This window comes from Sus scrofa, chromosome 1 (genome assembly GCF_000003025.6).
Source record: "Sus scrofa isolate TJ Tabasco breed Duroc chromosome 1, Sscrofa11.1, whole genome shotgun sequence".
Classification (NCBI taxonomy): Eukaryota; Metazoa; Chordata; class Mammalia; order Artiodactyla; family Suidae; genus Sus; species Sus scrofa.
In genome coordinates this window covers 98,208,897-98,226,055 of record NC_010443.5, presented here as the reverse complement: position 1 = coordinate 98,226,055, position 17,159 = coordinate 98,208,897, and the positions used below count along the sequence as shown (strand labels likewise).

Sequence of the window (17,159 nt, the reverse complement as noted above, 5' to 3'; positions counted from 1 at the left end):
TGCTTCAGGTGTGGCCCTTAAAAAAAAGAGAGAGAGACAAAAAAAAATTCACTCCTCTAGATCTCTAGGCCCACTGATGATCCCAAATCATCTGCAATTGATTGCAGATCCCATTTACCCTGCAAATATGGAACTCAATGCAAAAATAAAATGAGTCCCCACATTCACCCACCCCACAGTTCCCTTAAACTCACTTCTTCTGTTAAGCCTTTCATGGGTGGTCCACCATTGAGTGTTTCCTCCTATGAACAAAGATGGCAGGGAAAAAGGATTCGAGGGCAGGAGGAAATGAGGGAATGAGATAATGGGGGGAGGGTAGGGAGCAGGGAGGGCAGAATGAAAGGAAAACCATGAAGAGAAAGAGAAGGAAAAACACTGTGAGAAAGAGACAATCCGAATAGTCTCATCCATCCTACATGGTTGCATGGGCACCTCTCTTTGTCAGGTTGCTTTGCATGAGACAAAACCCAGGACGACGAAGGGCCTGACAGCATCAGAAAGAAGTTTAGGAAGTTATTATCTTCACCCTCATTGGCTCTTCATTTGACTTGTTAACAAGAACTTATTGGAAAACATGCTTTCGGAGTTCCCCCTGTGGCACAGTGGAAATGAATCTGACTGGGAACCATGAGGTTTTGGGTTCAATCCCTGGCCTCGCTAAGTGGGTTAAATCCTCACAGCATTGCTGTGAGCAGTGGTGTAGGTTGCAGACGTGGCTTGGATCTTGTGTTGCTGTGGCTGTGGCGTAGGCCAGCAGCTGTAGCTCCGATTGGACCTCTAGCTTGGGAACCTCCATATGCTGCGGGTGTGGCCCTAAAAAGCAAAAAAATAAAAAACATGATTTCATTCAATGTATCCACTTTTTACAATGGCCCTATGTTCTGTCTTTCCAAAGGAGTGGAGCTCAAGGCAGCTGGCCATGGAGGGGTGGGGAAGGGAGGCAGACAGGTCCACCTGTGGCTGTGTCATTAACCTAAGCAGGACTTCAGAGTTACATGGGAGCTGTTGAGAAAGGCAACGTCCAGGACTCTCCTCATTCCACTCAACTCTGGGGTTGGATCTGTCCAAGCTCTGGAGCAAGTCCAACGTGCAGCCAGAGTGGTGAAACCCACTTTAAAACTTGCTGCTGAGCCCCAAGACCATCCACTAACAGCAGAAGTGCCACACTTCCCCGCTTATAACATCCCAGTCTCTCCCACAAAAGGTTAATGGCCAAAGAGACTTGGAGCTGCAATTCTCATTCCATAAGGTGAAAAAATACACTAGCCTCCCCCAAAAGCCTATGAATCACAGCCTGTACCCAGCAGGGCACCAGAAGTGGGTGGGGAAGGGGTGGGCACCAGCCACCAGCGAGCAGTGGGATTGGCCATTTTCCATCTCCATGTCTCTGTCTCTTCTTTTGCAGATTAGAGCTACGATCCTCATCCTCCTCCTCAAAAGGACAAAGTGAGGATGTGCCCTTGGGGCCTTAGATTCACGGGCTCTTTGGGGACTTAGGTACTCTTGAAATGTGGGGGTGGGGTAGAGGTGGAATTTTATTTTATTTTTTAATTTTAATGTTTTTGCTATATGGAAGTTCCCAGGCTGGGGGTCGAATTGGAGCTGCAGCTGCCGGCCTACACCACAGCCACAGCAACGCCAGATCCAAGCCGCATCTGTGCCCTATACCACAGCTCATGGTAACACCAGATCCTTAACCCACTGAGCGAGGCCAGGGATCGAACCCACATCCTCATGGATCCTAGTCCTCATGGATCCTAGTCAGGTTCACTAACCACTGAGCAATAAAGGGAACTCCCCTGGGGTGGAATTTGAAATCAGTATCCCAAAAATGCTGGGAAACAGAACATACATTCAAGAAGCTCCTCTGTCCCTATGTCTCAATCTCTCTCTCTCCCCTGTCCATCCATCCATCCATTTTCCTTTCTAGTTGTTTCTGGGGGAGGGGTGGAGGAGAACACAACCATACAAAGGTCATGAGGCATTTTCTTCCTGAGCATCAACTGCTATCTCTCAGGTCCTAAAAAGAAAATGACCTCACCCACTGAAAAGCAACATTCTTCTTCACTCCCTCAAGTTTTCTCAAGGTTTCCAGGATTTTTGACAATTTTCTCTCCCAGAAACATCAAAACACCATTGCAAACAGGCAGCTGGGGACATTCTCTGAGGTTTTGCTTTGTTTTGTTTGTCTTTGGCTTCCATTTAAAATAGTCATCAGATTAAATAAAAACAAGCAACAAGTGCTTTAGCAGAAAGATTTCCCATATAGCTGTGTCAATAGAAAGTGTATTTTTTAAAAGAAGTGTGTTACATAGACACATCTAACCTGAGCCTTGGTTAGGACTGCCCACAGCTGGCCCCTCCCCTGGAGTATGGACTCCAGCTGTTCCGGGGGTGGGGCGGGTGCAGCTGGTGAGAGCAGGATTGAAATGTCCCCCCTTGGCCAGCAGTACACAGGCAGGACCTGGGTGTTTGCATTTTTCTGGGGAACTTCAGGGAATGCGGAAAGTTTAGGAGATGCATTTAGAGGGTATAAGTGTTTTCCACACTCTGCCTCACAACCAACATCTGTTTAACAGGCCTTCCAGATGTGGACATCTGGGTATAGTGAGCCCTAACCTGTCCCAGGAGCAGGAGCTGGAAGTGCCAGGCCCAGACTGGGCACGTCTCCAAGGGCCCCATGTCCTGAGAGCCCGGCTGTTACCGCAGGGAGGTCAGGTGCGCTGGGAAGACCCCTCCTTCCAAAATTCTCCCCTGTGAACAGAGCTCCTACCACTCACAAAGCACGCCTCTGGGGTGAAGCTTCACAGCTTCCTGGGACCCTCCTCCTGAAAGAGTCCATTTCACCTGGAGGAAACTATGAAAGATGCTCTGCTGAAGGCACCTGTCCAGAGGGCCCAAACCCAGGTCGAGCCCTCTCACTGAAAGTCATTGCTCCAGAAACCAAGCCCCCAACCCCCATCAACACACAACACTTTTTTTTTTTCTTTTTAGGGCTGCACCTGCCACCTATGGAAGTTCCCAGGCTAGGGGTCCAATTGGAGCTGCAGCTGCCAGCCTATGACACAGGCACAGCAACACCAGATGCAAGCCGCATCTGTGACCTAGGCCACAGTTTGCTGCAACACCAGATCCTTAACCCATTGAGCGAGGCCAGGGACCAAACCTGCATCCTCATGGACACCATGTCAGGTTCTTAACCTGCTGAGCCACATGGGGAACTCCCACATAGCAAATTGTTAATGCTCCTGTTATGACTTCACTTCCCCCCAAACTACATGTCTCTCCCCTTTACAACGAAAATCCTACATTATAGCGAGGACCTGCATTATCCTCCTGTCTCCAATCCATCTCCTTGACCTTCACCCTCCCCACCAGACTGTCACCTCTCCAGTCAGGCTCACCAGTGGTCCCTGTGGCTCCATCAGGTAAATCTTGGTCATACTCCCGCACGGCCTCCAGCAGCAGACAACCTGCCCCCCACGCCCTTGAAACACATCCTCTCAGGGCTTCTGGCACTCCGCTCTTGCCTGAATTTCCCCCTGTCTCACTGCCAACATCTCCTGGGTCCTTTGCTGGGTCCCCTCACAGCCTTGCCGTCTAAATGTAGGGAGACCCCAGGGCTCAGCCCCTGTACATCTGGTCTACCCGACCCCACTTCCCCATTCAAGCATCTCCTCTGCTTTCCCTCTTTCTCGCTCTGCTCCAACACTGGCCTCCCTGCTATCCCTGGAATAATGCCTCTAGTTCAGGCCTTTACATGTGGTGCCCCCTCTGCCTGGACTACCCCTCCCCAGACATCTGCAGGCTCACCCCTCTACCTCCTTTGGCAACAGCTTCCCTAACATCCTATTAAAATTGTAACTATGACACAATGGGTTAAGAATCCACCTGCAGCAGCTCAAGTCATTGCACAGGTTTGGGTTGGATCCCCCTTGCCCACACATGGGTTGAAGGATCCACAGCTGCGGCTTGGATTCAAACCCTGGTCCAAGGACTTCCATATGCCATAGGTATGGCCAATAAATAACTAAATAAAATTTTAAAATAAGATTGCAACCTCCTCCCGACCCTCATCACTCCCCATTCCATTTTCTTGATTTATTTTTTCCCCACAGCAGCTGCCATCCACAAGAATAGGTTCCACAAGACCTGAGCGATTCATCTCCTTTGCTCACTCCCAGATCCTAGGACAGTGCCAGACGCAGGGCGAGTACTCAGTGCACACTTACAGCGTCAATATCGGACCAGTTACAGGCTCACACTAACAGGGATTTATTTTAGAACTTCAAGGATGCCAAGGAAAGCACCACATATATTTCCCTTTCTCTCTCAGGGCTGATCTCTTCCCTTCCCTCCAATGGCTGTGGCTTCAGAATTTCCCAGGTCCACTCCTGGTCCCAGGTTCCAGGAAAGCCCCAGGTCCACTGCAGCATTCTAAAGATCGTCTGTCCACCCAGAGGGGCAGCCAGTCAGCTGCACTTGGCTTTTCTCCAAAGCAGGGCCCCCACATGGCTCCTCGCAACTTGTTCTCGAGGTGGGACAAGTACAAGAGGTGGAACCTGGGAGAGACCCAGACCCTGAGCAGAAGAGACCCTCCCCAAGCCTCCTGGTGCAGGCAACACCCTGCTCCTCTGTAGTTTTTGAGCCTCCTATCACCTCTGACCTTCCAATTCTCCTGAGGGAGCCCGATCATCCCTCTTCACCAGATAAGAAAGCCAAGCCTCAGAGAGGTCGAGGGGTTTATCTGAGGTCACACAGGCAGCTAGAAGCAAATTTGGAACCAGCTCTTGAAATCTGCTGAGGATTTACCATGTTTGGGAAAGATGCACGTGATGTGGCCACTTTCCTTAATGGTTCACACTCTGTTTGGGAGAACTCAAGACTTCAAATCTCCGCCCAGTCTTTCAGCCAAGTTCACCTTCGATGCAAGGTCAGGGCTGCCACAGACTGACCGTGAGCAGGGAGACCAACACGAGATTTGGGTCAGAAGGCCTCACGTGTCTAATGAGATCTTGAGCACAGAGTCCTGGTGACTCCCTGAGAGACTCAACTGGTTGGCTGCCAACAACTGCTTATATTTGAAATCAGAGGAAATATTCACAAGTGGTAGACTTTTTTTTTCCTTTTCACGGCTGCACTTGCAACACATGGAAGTTCCCAAGTTAGGGGTCAAATCAGAGCTGCAGCTGAGGCCTATGCCACAGCCACAGCAACACCAGATCCCAGCCGCATCTGTGACCTAAATTACAGCTTGTGGCAATGCCAGACCCTTAACCCACTGAGAAAGGCCAGGGATCGAACCCACATCCTCCCAGAGACTATGTTGGGGTTCTTAACCTGCTGAGCCACAACGGGAACTCCACAAGTGGTAGATTTTCAATGTGCACATTTTGGATAAATTGCAATCGCCAGATCTCTTCCAGAACATGAGAAAATGGAGAACAGGGAGCAGTGCCTAGCACACAGCAGGTGATCAATAAATGAGTGTTCTGTGAATTATGAGTCTGGCTGAGCCCCAGCTGCCCTGTGGGAGTGGAGGTAGGTCAGAGGGACTGGGGGCACAACATCAGGGGCTTCCTGCCCAGATCCCACACTCTGCTGCCTGGGGCATCTATACCTTGGTAATCTAGGGCCAGGTGGCCAGACGCCATATGGAGGTAAGGTTGCTTATTACCACCTATGAGTTTGCCCAGGCCCAGTACCTGCCCAGGCCCCGCCCCCTCCCGGGGCATCATTACCTGGGAGATGTGGGACTGGGTCTTCTCACTCTCACCATCACCCTCCGTCTTGTCTGCCAGCAGCCCCTGCACCTGGTACTCAAGCACGTAGCTGTCAATGAACCGTTCCAGCTCCTCGATCTCCTGGGAGCGGCTGCTCCCGGCCTCAGACGAAGCTGACGCTGCCGAGGAGTTCTCCATCCCTCCCGCTCAGAGGTCGGGGCTGTGGGAGACAGAGAACAGACAGGCTCTGTGAGATATTACTGGGGGCAGAGAAATCTTACCCCTCCTTGAAGCATTCTTTCATCCATCATCCCATCTTGGTCTCCCAAAATCCTGAGAAGTTGCTGGCATGCTGGCTTGCCTTTAGTGCAAAGAGGATGCTATGATCCCCCTTGTATGGGGAGGAAGACTCAGGCCCATTAAAGGCAGGGAATTTGCCTAAATGGTCAACACAGTAACTTCTGCGATGTTGGATATCAATCCATACCTAGACCTTAGCACCTGGGAAAAAACAGAATATGGACCCAGCCTACCACCCCAGCCCCACTTTCCAACTTGGAGTTAACAAAATCTACCACAAGGCAGAATGAAACAGATCACAAGCTTCTATATCCCTGACCCCAGCATTAGGATGTCCAGGAGGTCCCCAAACACAAACCCTCTAAGGGGCCTGGCCGCCAAAAAAATGCTGCCTTCTCAGATGACATTTTCAGAGGTCCTGGTATGTACGCAGCAGGATCAGTGGCATTGCCAGGAAGCAGGTTCGATCCCATGCCCCGCACTGTGAGTTAATGGATCCGATGTTGCTTCAGCCAAAGCAGAGGTCACAACTGCAGCTCGGATCCAATCCCTGGCCTGGGAACTCCATGCGCCACGGGGCGGCCAAAAAATAAATAAAATAAAAATATATTTTCTCTTTGGACACCAAACTATCCCTAAGTCAGGTGAAGACTGTAGCCCTTACCATGGTTTTGCATCCCTATTAGTGGTGCATCCACTGAGTCACAGGCTACACTCAGTAATAAGGACTCTACTGGCTTTTTGTGTGTGTGTCTTTTTAGGGCCGCACCCGTGGCATATGGAGGTTCCCAGGCTAGGGGTCAAATCGGAGCTGTAGCTGCTGGCCTACACCACAGCCACAGCAACGCTAGATCTGAGCCGCATCCGTGATCTACACCACAGCTCACAGCAACACAGGATCCTTAACCCACTGAGCAATGCCAAGGATCCAACCCGCATCCTCATGGATACTAGTTGGATTCCTTTCCGCTGAGCCATGATAGGAACTCCCCTGACTGGGTTTTAATGATAGGGTGTGAAAGGCCTGGCAGGTTGTCTAGAGAGTGTGGTCCAGCCATGGATGCTGCCCAGACACCATGTATGGGAGCATGCTGCCTTCATCAGTGCTCAAGTCCTCTCCTGGGGGGCGTGGCATAACATGACCAGTATTCCAGGGATACCTGCTAAAGTCTACCAATAGAACAGCAGTTGGGCATTGGTCTGTACCTAGACCTTAGCACCTGGGAAAAAGCAGAATATGGACACCCAACTAGACTGGATCAACCCAGCCACTGCAGAGGCCCAAGCCTGCAGGGTCACTTCCACTGGCCATTCTTGCCCCCAAAGCGCCTCCCCCGCTGAAAGTGGGGGAGGCTAGAAACATTCCCACCAGGGAACCTCCTCATCTTCTTGACAGGTTCTCTGCCCGAAGTCAAAGGGCTTTAAAGCTTGTCTGGTGTCCCTTCCATTGTATGGAAATCAGTGCTCTCTACAGGGGTGGGGGTGGGGGGCACTCAGAAGAGGAAGCAGAGGCTACGCATGGCTTCACCATCAGGACTAGCAGAACCATCTCCTACCAAACCACCACCATCAGATACACAAAGAAGACCCGAGAAATGTATGCATAGGGCTCTGAGACCACAAAGGGCTATGGTGCCAAGAATAGCACTGTGGATTATAAAAACAGCAGCCTGGTATGTTTAAAGGAACACTTGAATTTTAAAACCTTGGATTACCCAGAGCTTTTTTAAGATACAGTTATTCACCAACAATTAACGGTTTGTTGAGTTTTTAATTGCGATGAATCTGCAACAAGGCAAGGAAGAGCCTGTAGGGTGCCAGAAATGCAGCTAAGACCGTGAACACTGAGTCTCCCACACCCTGGCCAGGCTTCCCGGAGGCTGTGTTGACCTCAAGGAGGAAGAACTGCCCAAGCGGACACACATCCTCCAGCTGGTTCCCTGACTCAGGGTTTGTCCTCCCTTAGACACCAGGCCTGCTGTGGTGGCTGTGTGCTGGATTCCTGAGCTTAGGGCCTTGGGGCTCATGGGTTTGTCCATCTGTTCCAGAGGGAGGAGTGTGAGGTTTCAGGCCTGGGTGCCCTCTTCAGGGAGAGGGAACCCAGGTGGGGTGGCCTGGGTGGCAGTGAGTCTGTAGGAAGTTGGTTCAGACTGAAATAAGCATGCCTAGTGGTACAGGACCACAGGAGGCAGTAGGGGTGAGGATGGAGAAAGTAGGGGTGGGGATGGGGGGGCAGGTGTGGGGATGGAGGAGGTATGGGTGGGGATGTCCAATGCCTCTTCCTCTACCTGCATTCAAGGCCTACAGTGGCCTTACATCCCTCCCACCTCTAACACCCACCAGTTCCAATGGTAGCCTGTGCCCCCTCCAGTCCCCAGCCTCTTTGTCCTGAGTACAAGCTGTACAAGCCGCCTTGGCAGGCAGAACCCTAAGAGCATCCTGAGTGTATGCCTTCTCTCAGTTACTCAATCAAACACTAACCTAGGTACTCCTGGGAAGGGATTTTGCAAATATAGTTAAATTCCAAATCAGTAGACTTGAAGAGAGAGAGGCTATTCAGGAGGGTCTGATCCAATCACACAAGCCCTTTAAACCTGGGGCTGGAGGTAGAGACAGCATTGCTGGCCTGCAGAGGAGGGGTGTGTGCAAGGATTGTGGGCAGCCTTTAACAGCTGAGAGCAATCCCTAGTCAGTGACCAAAAAGGAAAAGGTGCTGGCATCCACAACTGCACGAAGTAAATTCTCTACCAACAAATGAGCCTGGGAGCAGGTATTATTCCCCCAGAGCCTCCAGACAAGAATTCAGCTTGGCTGCCACTTGATTTCAGCCTCCTGTTATACTTCTGACTGGACTTCTGACTTCTAGAACTGTGAGATGATAAACAGATATCATATTAAGTTGCTATGTCGTAATCTGTTAACGCGCAGCAATAAACCACTAATACATGATGCTCTTTCTGCCTCTGTGCTTGGCCTCACACTGTGCCCCTCACTCAGAGTCACCTTTCCCGTCTCTCCACCTGCCAAATCTCACAGAGTGCTGGAACGGCACCTTAGAGGCCAGGTGGCAACTAGCCCAATCCCCAGGTTTACCAGCGGGCCAATGGAGAAAGGATTCGCTCAGCCTCAGCCTAGGAGCATAAATATGACAAACTCTGCTAATATCATGGACCAGGCACTCTCCTCAGTGCTCCATATGCCATCATCTGTTACCCCTCACAATAACTCTATAAAAGCAACATAATTATACTACTTAGAAGAGGAAACTCAGGTTCAGAGAGGTTAAGTAACTGACCCAAGTTTGCACAGCGGAGCTCCATGTCTATTTATGTACACCCCACTGCCTCTTTTTTTTTTTTTTTTTTAAGGGCCACGGCATATGGAGGTTCCCCGGCTAGGGATTGAACTGGAGCTATAGTTGCCGGCCTACACCACAGCCACAGCAACACCAGATCTGAGCTGCAGCTGCCACCTACACAACAGCTCACGGCAACACTGGATCCTTAACCCACTGAGTGAGGCCAGGGATCGAACCTGCGTCCTCATGGATACTAGTCAGATTTGTTTCCGACGAGCCATGATGAGAACTCCCCCACCTCTTCATCCCACTTCCTGACAGCCTGGTCAGGCCCTCAGGACATCATCTGCCAATTCTCCTTTCCCCACTGTTCTTCCAAAGTCCCACAAATTCTTCAAGCCGTGTGTGTGTGTGTGTGTGTGTGTGTGTGTGTGTGTGTGTGTGTGTGTGTTGTGTGTGTGTGTGTACAGCATCTTAACCCCTGCTGGGCTGTAAGTTCTCTCTAGAGGGCTGAGCCCCATGCAGGTGGCCAGTACAGGGCCCTGGGCAGGCGGCTGGCCTCAGCAGGATGGGATGATAAGGTTGGTGCCCAGAAAGGGCTGAAAAAGAGCCTCCTGCAGGAAAAGCCAGTGCCTAAGGCCACACCCATTATTCCTCGAAGACTTAAGATCTTATCTCGGCTTCTGGCACAGGTCACAGGTGCGGGCAGAGGGCTGGGTTTTGCAGGAACTAGATAGGAGTGTTTCCAGGAGGATCAAGTGCCTGGCTCTGCCTGCTCTGCTGGGTGATGCCAGGCTCTCGCAGGCCTGTCCTGGGGCCAAATCATGGTCCCATGAGGGAGCCTGGAGGCAGAAGTCACCCCCCACTGGCTGACCAAGGAAAGGGAGAGGCATGGAGACACATTCCTATGCTACGGAATTTTGGTACCCAGAGGGAAAAGGAGCACACTGGTCACTGATCTTGGAGGCCCCCTCCTGCTCTGGTCACACTGCCCAATTGGATGCACACGTACAGCCTGAAAGCACCTGCCCAGGTCTCTGCTGATACACACCAGCAGTACCTGCAGGAGCCCACCTGGCACCTGGTGCCTGCACACCCTGAAGTAAGTGGGCGGCACTAACAGCCCCTAGGGCAGTCCTGGACCAGGACAAACGCTCCCTCTTGGTCTCTCAGAAAACAGTGGAGGCACCCTCTTCACGGTCCCTCAGCACGTCCCAGGGGATTGACCCAGCTGCCCACAGTGATGACCAGATCCATAACACCTCTTTGCCAACTCGCCCTCTTCCTCTGTCACCCCCCACCCTCTAGCCCCGGGACTCCCATTCTTGGGGTACTTTCAGGAACTCTGCTTTCTGAGGGGGAGCCAGGCTAACATATCACTTAGGCTCATTTGCACATTCTAGAATGAGCCCCAAGCAGCGTTCAGGACTCTCCTTCAGCAGAAAAGCACCAAGATTTATCTCTTTGCTAGAGAAGAGGGAGGCGAGAGAGAGAGGGAGGGTGGGCTCCTTCATTCATCTAGGCTATGGGTCAGGCAGTCCCGCCACCATTTTTTAATAGTTGTAAAATATATGTAACATAAAATGTACCATTGTAGCCATTTTTAGGGACACAAATCAGTGGCATTAGGTACATTCACAATGTTGTTTAAGCATCACTACTATTTCCGGAATGTTTTCATCATCCCAAACAGAAACCTGGTGCCCAGCAAACAACTGCCCATCCCCCACTCAAATGGAAACCACTCTACTTTCTGTCTCTATGAATTTGTCTATTTTGCATACGTAGGTGGAATCATACAATATCTGTCCTTTTATGAATGGCTTATTTCACTTAAAATGTTTTCAAGATTCATTCACGTTGGTGCATGTGCCAGAATTTCACACCTGTGTTACAGTAATATGCTGTCTATATGGACTACACTTTCGTTTATCCATTCATCCATCAGTGGACATTCAGGTTGTTTCAACCTTTGGTTACAGGGAATAACGCTGCTGTGAACAGGGCTGTGCAAGTACCTGTCTGAGTTCCTGATTTCTATTCTTTGGGGTACAAGCCTAGACGTTCCATCCCATTTTTAAGGAAAAAAAGGGTGAGGAGGCACAGTGTAAACTTTCAGGCTGGTGGAGAGAGCAAGAAATAAAGGGATGCTCTCCTTCAGGACTTGTTCCTCTCCTTCCTGCCAGTGCTCTGGGGTCTCCTCCCGGCCAGTTTCCATGCACAGGAAGACCAGGGTGGGAAACGCTCCAATAGCTTGGCGCCTGGCGAAGCTGAGAGCCAGCCACAGGAGCTAGTGTTTTAATGATCAGTGAAAGTGATACCCGGGATAAGAGGGGATGGGAGCAGAGAAAGAAAAAAGAAAGGGAACGGTGGAAGAGGAGGGAGCACCTCTCCGGGCTGCAGCCCACCAGGATGCAGCCTGCAGAGCGGAGGCCATATCCCAGGAACCCGCCCCTGCAGCTTTCCTGGCTCTCCTCCGCGCCGCGCCCTGCCCCCATTCCCTGCCAGGTGATGGATGCGAAAGAACAAAAAGGCAGACAGCAGGGGTGGGAAAAGCGCTGAGACCGCGCTTTGCTGTAAAGGGCAAGCAGCTCAGAGCCTGCCGGCGGCAGGGCGGGGCCTGGGGGGGAGGGGCTGAGCCCGGCGGCTTCCCTGGGAAAGCAGGACTCAGCAAAGGTGCTTCAGCTAACACCCAGGGCCCAGCCAGAGGTCAGGAATCCCGCTCCTCTCACCCTCCGGGCCCGCCTGCCTTCCATCCTTGGGGGGAGGTGGGAGGCTCATAGAGCTACATCAGGGGCCAGGGGTCTGGGGGAAAAGGGAAGGCCCAGTGATAAGAAGCTGGAAAAGTCCCAGGCCTCTCAGCATCCTTTCTCCACCTGCCCAGTGACAAATGGCATTAGCAGCTGTAAATTTAGGCAATCCCTTTCAGAACAGCCAAGCATTAGAGGCATCATGTCCTACCCCAATTCCCAGTACCAATTCAGTGACCTGCAAACCAGATGAAACGCTTCTGCTTCTCTGCCCTCCAGCCCTTCCTTGGGGGATCCATCATTCCAGGCCCCCAAAGGGCCATCCCTCGCCCCTCACCCCTCATCAGACCCCTTCTCCTCAAGCTCATTCTTTGGCTTGTGGCTACTGCAAGGGGTCCAGCCTCCTGGACTGCAGGCTGACTGCAGGGAGCTGTGTGGGGCTGCAGAGGGCTTGCTCTGGACTCCTGAGACAGCGGCCTGGGGGCTCGGGGATCTGAACATCCATCCATCCCATCGGGACAGCAGCTCCACAGGACAGCACATCTGAGCCGAGGGTGGGTGGCAGGGCCCAGGCAGTCAGCACCACTCCCCTGCTGTTGAATCACATCCACCCACCGTGTTTCCACCACCACTTTCCCAAGGCCGCCTGCTGCAGGCCAGCCTTGCTCGCCTGGACGCCCTTGGGTTGCTTTTGGTGACGCTGTTACACACAAGGCCCAGTCCCTCTCACCTTCCCACCTCCACACAGTGCTGGCAACGACATCTGCACCCAGAGCCTGCAAAGAGGGCTTTTTGCTTCTGTCGGCTGTTAGGCAGCCTCCAGGACAGGGCCGGGCCAGGCTGCCCACAGCGAGTGTGGGACGAGAGAGGCCAGCTGCCAGGGGATACCTACTGGGTGCCCATGGCATTCCCTGAGGAAGCCATGGGAACCCCCTTCACAATGTCCTGCTGCCACCCACCCCAAGTCCAGCCCACACCCTACCTCCTGCACGAACAGGACTTGGGGACAATGCCTTTCCTCTCAGCCTGCAGTCCTCATGCTTGGCCGCTTCTGTCAGAGCTGACCTGGGGACTCAGAGCCACATCAGTACTCGCCGAAGAAAAACAGGGGGTTCGGTGGAGGCCTCTGAATAGGAGCCTCAGACCCCCAACCACCGGAAGTAGGAAACTTCAGAAACACTTGGACTTGGAGGCCACCTCAGAAATCAGTGACATTTACTGTCTTGGGAGTCAGAACACCTGGTGTCCTCTGAATGCCTGACACCCCCCCACACACACATACCACTGAAATGTCAGACGGGGGTTAGCTAGCCTCTTCGTTTTTTTTTTTGTTTGTTTGTTTTTGGTTGTTTTTTTTAGGGCCGTACCTGCAGCACATGGAAGTTCCCAGGCTAGGGGTCAAATCGGAGCTGCAGCTACCAGCCTACACCACAGCCACAGCAACGCAGGATCCGGGCTGTGTCTGAGACCTACACCACAGCTCACGTCAATGCTGGATCTTTAACCCACTGAGCGAGGCCAGGGATCGAACCCTCAACCTCATGGATACTAGTCAGGTTCACTAACCGCTGAGCCACGATGGGAACTCCTAGCTGGTGTTTTTCAAACTGCAGACCTTAGTGGTTTCATGGGCTGCGAAATAAACTTAGTGTTAAGACAAACTATGATCATCAAAAATATATAGGAGTTCCTGTTGTGGCACAGCGGAAATGAATCCAACTAGTATCCATTAGGACACAGGTTCGATTCCTGGCCTTGCTCAGTGGGTTAAGGATCCAGTGTTGCTATGAGCAGTAGGTCACAGACATAGCTCGGATCCGGCGTTGCTGTGGCTGTGGCGTAGGCTGGCGGCTGCAGCTCTGATTCAAACCCTAGCCTGGGAAATTCCACATGCCTCGGGTCCAGCCCTAAAAAAACGAAAAAAAAAAATTAAAAATATATAACTAAATTGAAACTATCAGTGAGTAACACACATTGTAAGTGGAGCTATTGTTTCATGGAACTTTTTTGTCTTATCTAAATACATCATGGAAATCTATTTCTTTCTGTGAGGTATGGTTAAAAGAGTTTATGGAAAGTGGCCCAGAGCAGTGCATCCCAAATTTTCTGTGGGCAGGGATCACAAGTGATCTTCTTAAAATGCAGATTCGGGCTCAAGAGGACCCCATCTGGGGCCTGAGATTCTGCATTTCTAATAAGCTGCCAGCTGGTGATGCTGCTGCTGGTCAGAGGATCTCACTGGGAACAGCCAAGATCTAGAAAACATGCACATCCCTTCTGTCCATTATCCAGCCATTACCTATCCTGCTATCCTTTCTGCAAAATGGGGATTCTCCATCCTGACCCTCTGGCCTCTTGGCTGCTCCCTGGGAGAGGGGCAGTTTCTCTCATGCCAGGCAGGATCTCCATAGGCTAAACTAGAATTTACATGTGGACTCCAGGACCACTCACCTCTATCATGATGTCTCAGCACCAGGTACAGGTAACTGCACCTCCTTAGGGTCCTGTGGGGCCGAGCTGGGGGTCCAGACACATCCACCTGCTCTCAACAAGTTGGAGGGGCTCCTGGCAGCTAAGCCCCGTGACCTCAATGGATCTTTGAAAATCCAGCTCCTTCACTGTGCAGATGAGGACCCTGGAGCCTGGAGAAGAGGAGGTCCTGCTGGGAGTCCCTCAGATCCCTATGGATAGAGCCCAGCCTGAGAGTCAGGTCCCCAGGCTCTTGACAGTCTCGCATTCCCAAAGACCCTTGCTGAGCTGAGTCACCTCCCCCCCCACCCCCCGCCCCCCGCCATGACTATCAAGGCCTATGGACCTTAAGCGCAATTCTGGGTTATAGTCATTAACTAACATTCCTAATAACAGACAGCCCCAAATCACTGCATCATTTTTACATCCTACTGAGCCCTCACTCCATGGCAGGCCCTGGCCCAAGCCCTGTGGTTCTTTCAGAGCTTCCATGGAGAGACCAATGGTCTCGGGCCTCACTGCTCACTCTGCAGAGCAACCTTGGAAGTGACTGAGAAGCTGGACCAGTTTTCACAGTGAGGGGACAGGCTGCTGTGTGCCAAGAAGGCAGGAGAGATAGAGGCTGAGAAGCCTTCTCTCCTCAGCACACCCACCATGGTGGCACGGGGAGAGGCGTCTGGGAAGGGGGTCCTTATGGACGCAGGGGTGGGGTGTACCCATGACAGTCTCTGCATAGGACACCCATCAGATTGCAGCCTCCTGACCGGGACTTCCTCCCAAGGAAAAATCCTGAAACAGACACTTTCCCAACCCTGCAGAGGCCTCCGCACCAGCAGATGAGCCCAAAACAATGGGCAGAGGGCACATGGGGTGGGCTCTGGGAGGGCCAGCTCCTGCTTTCTCCCTGGATGTCCCTGCTCTCCGGGTCTGCCCTTCCCCTCCAGACCCCGGGGGTTAACTGGAGCCTCCACTGGGCTCCAGAGCCTGACTCCCCAACCACTCCCCACTTTTTTTTTTTTTTTTTTCCTTAGGGCCACTTCTGCAGCATATGGAAGTTCCCAGGCTAGGGATCTAATTGGAGCTACAGCTGTCAGCCTATGCCACAGCCATAGGAAGACCAAATATGAGCCGCATCTGTGACCTACACCACAGCTCGCAGCAACGCTGGATCCTTAACCACTAAGCAACGCCAGGGATCAAACCCACATCTCATGGATAATAGTCAGGTTCTTAACCTGCTGAGCCACAACGGGAGCTCCCCGACCCTTTCCCTTGGCTGAGTACAGGCTGCCTCCTGACACCTTCTTATCCTCCTTTGCGCTGCTACCTAACTCTTATCCTGCTCTTGAATTTTTTATGGGTTTTTTATCTTGTCTGGACAAGACTTCATGATCCTTGTGGGCCCCACTTCATTCTACACCTCTCACCCTCCAAGCCCAGGACAGCCAACCAGCCTATGGCTCTCCCGCCCTCTTATGCCCACGCCAGCACAGCCCTGCCCCAAGAGTGGGCCTCCCCAGCTCTTCTGCCCACTGCTACTAGACCCAGGTTCCCCTCCAGCCCCCTCTCTCTTTAGAATATTAAAGCCAAAGGTGCTGTCCCATCCCCCCTCCCCACCAGCGGCCAGGCTCCCCTGGTCCCAGAGCCAAGACTCCAATCTCTTCCCACCACATTCAAGAGCTTCCTTAAGGCCATTCACCTCCCCAGGCACTGAGTACCTGCTGTATGTCATGCCGTATAGGCACCAAGGAGCATGGAGGTAAAGCCCCACAGGGAGATAAACATACCAAAGCTGTCACAGGCTTCAGGGACACTGGCTAGCCCGCTCCATCCCTGGCTGGAGACAGGAGGCTTCCTCCCTGCCCCTTACTCCTGAGACAGAGAAACAATGATTCTGGGTCCCAGAGCTGGCTAAACCAAGCTCTGTGACCTTGGGCAGCCTGTCTTCGTCTTTAAAGTAGACTGGTGATAAAAGCACCATCTCATCAGGTGTCAGGAGGATTAAGAACGAATGCATGAGAAGCAGACCATGTGGGCCCCACACCAGCCTTCAAAGGCTTCTGAGTTGACAAAGAGTGGAAACTCGTGCAGAGCATGCTGGGAAGGGAGACCGGCGGTGTCCTGCTCTGACCCAGCAACGTATCTAGGAGGGCGCCTCGGGTGAAGGCCAGGCAGCTCCTCTAAGCCCGGCAGCCCAGCACCCAGGCCTTCCTTCTCAGGTGACACTCTCTCCAGTGTCCCTTTTAGGGTAAGCAGGGTCCCCAGTCATCTTGCTCCTTCCTGGCAACAGCTGCCTGAACCGGAGCCCGGCGGGAGTGGTGACAGTACTAAGTGGCTTCCGAGAGGGTGGCAGGATCTCCGAAGCTGGAACAGGTTCCACACAGCCTGTCCCTCAGGGGCTGTAACCTTGCAGGCCCGTCTCACGGCTGAGAAGGCAGAGCTGGCTCACTCTGAGAACAGCACCCCATCCCCGCCCGGGGACGGCTCAATCAAGCTCACCTCTGGAGGCCACCCTGACACCACTATCAGCACCACCACTACCACGCCACTGGCTCACAGTGACCCTGCCCCTCAGAATATCTGTAGCAGCTGCTCACTGGGCCCTCTGGCCTCTGTCCC

At 52.4% G+C, this 17,159-nt stretch overlaps 1 protein-coding gene across 13 annotated transcripts in view; it reads right to left on the bottom strand.

The window, feature by feature from the left end:
* CTIF (cap binding complex dependent translation initiation factor) overlaps positions 1-17,159 on the bottom strand; it is a 321,818-nt gene that overhangs the window by 229,075 nt on the left and 75,584 nt on the right. For 7 of the 13 annotated variants that reach the window (XM_013992848.2, XM_021092869.1, XM_013992847.2 and 4 more), the window contains exons 2-3: positions 5,742-5,943; positions 195-242 (exon numbers count right to left, since the gene is read on the bottom strand). In XM_013992848.2, the coding sequence (XP_013848302.1) occupies positions 195-242; positions 5,742-5,921 (228 nt within the window). In that variant the 5' untranslated portion in view covers positions 5,922-5,943. Of the gene's footprint in view, positions 1-194; positions 243-5,741; positions 5,944-14,522; positions 14,753-17,159 lie in introns of all 13 variants that reach the window. The other 6 variants (XM_013992850.2, XM_021092876.1, XM_013992849.2 and 3 more) reach the window with 2 other exon arrangements.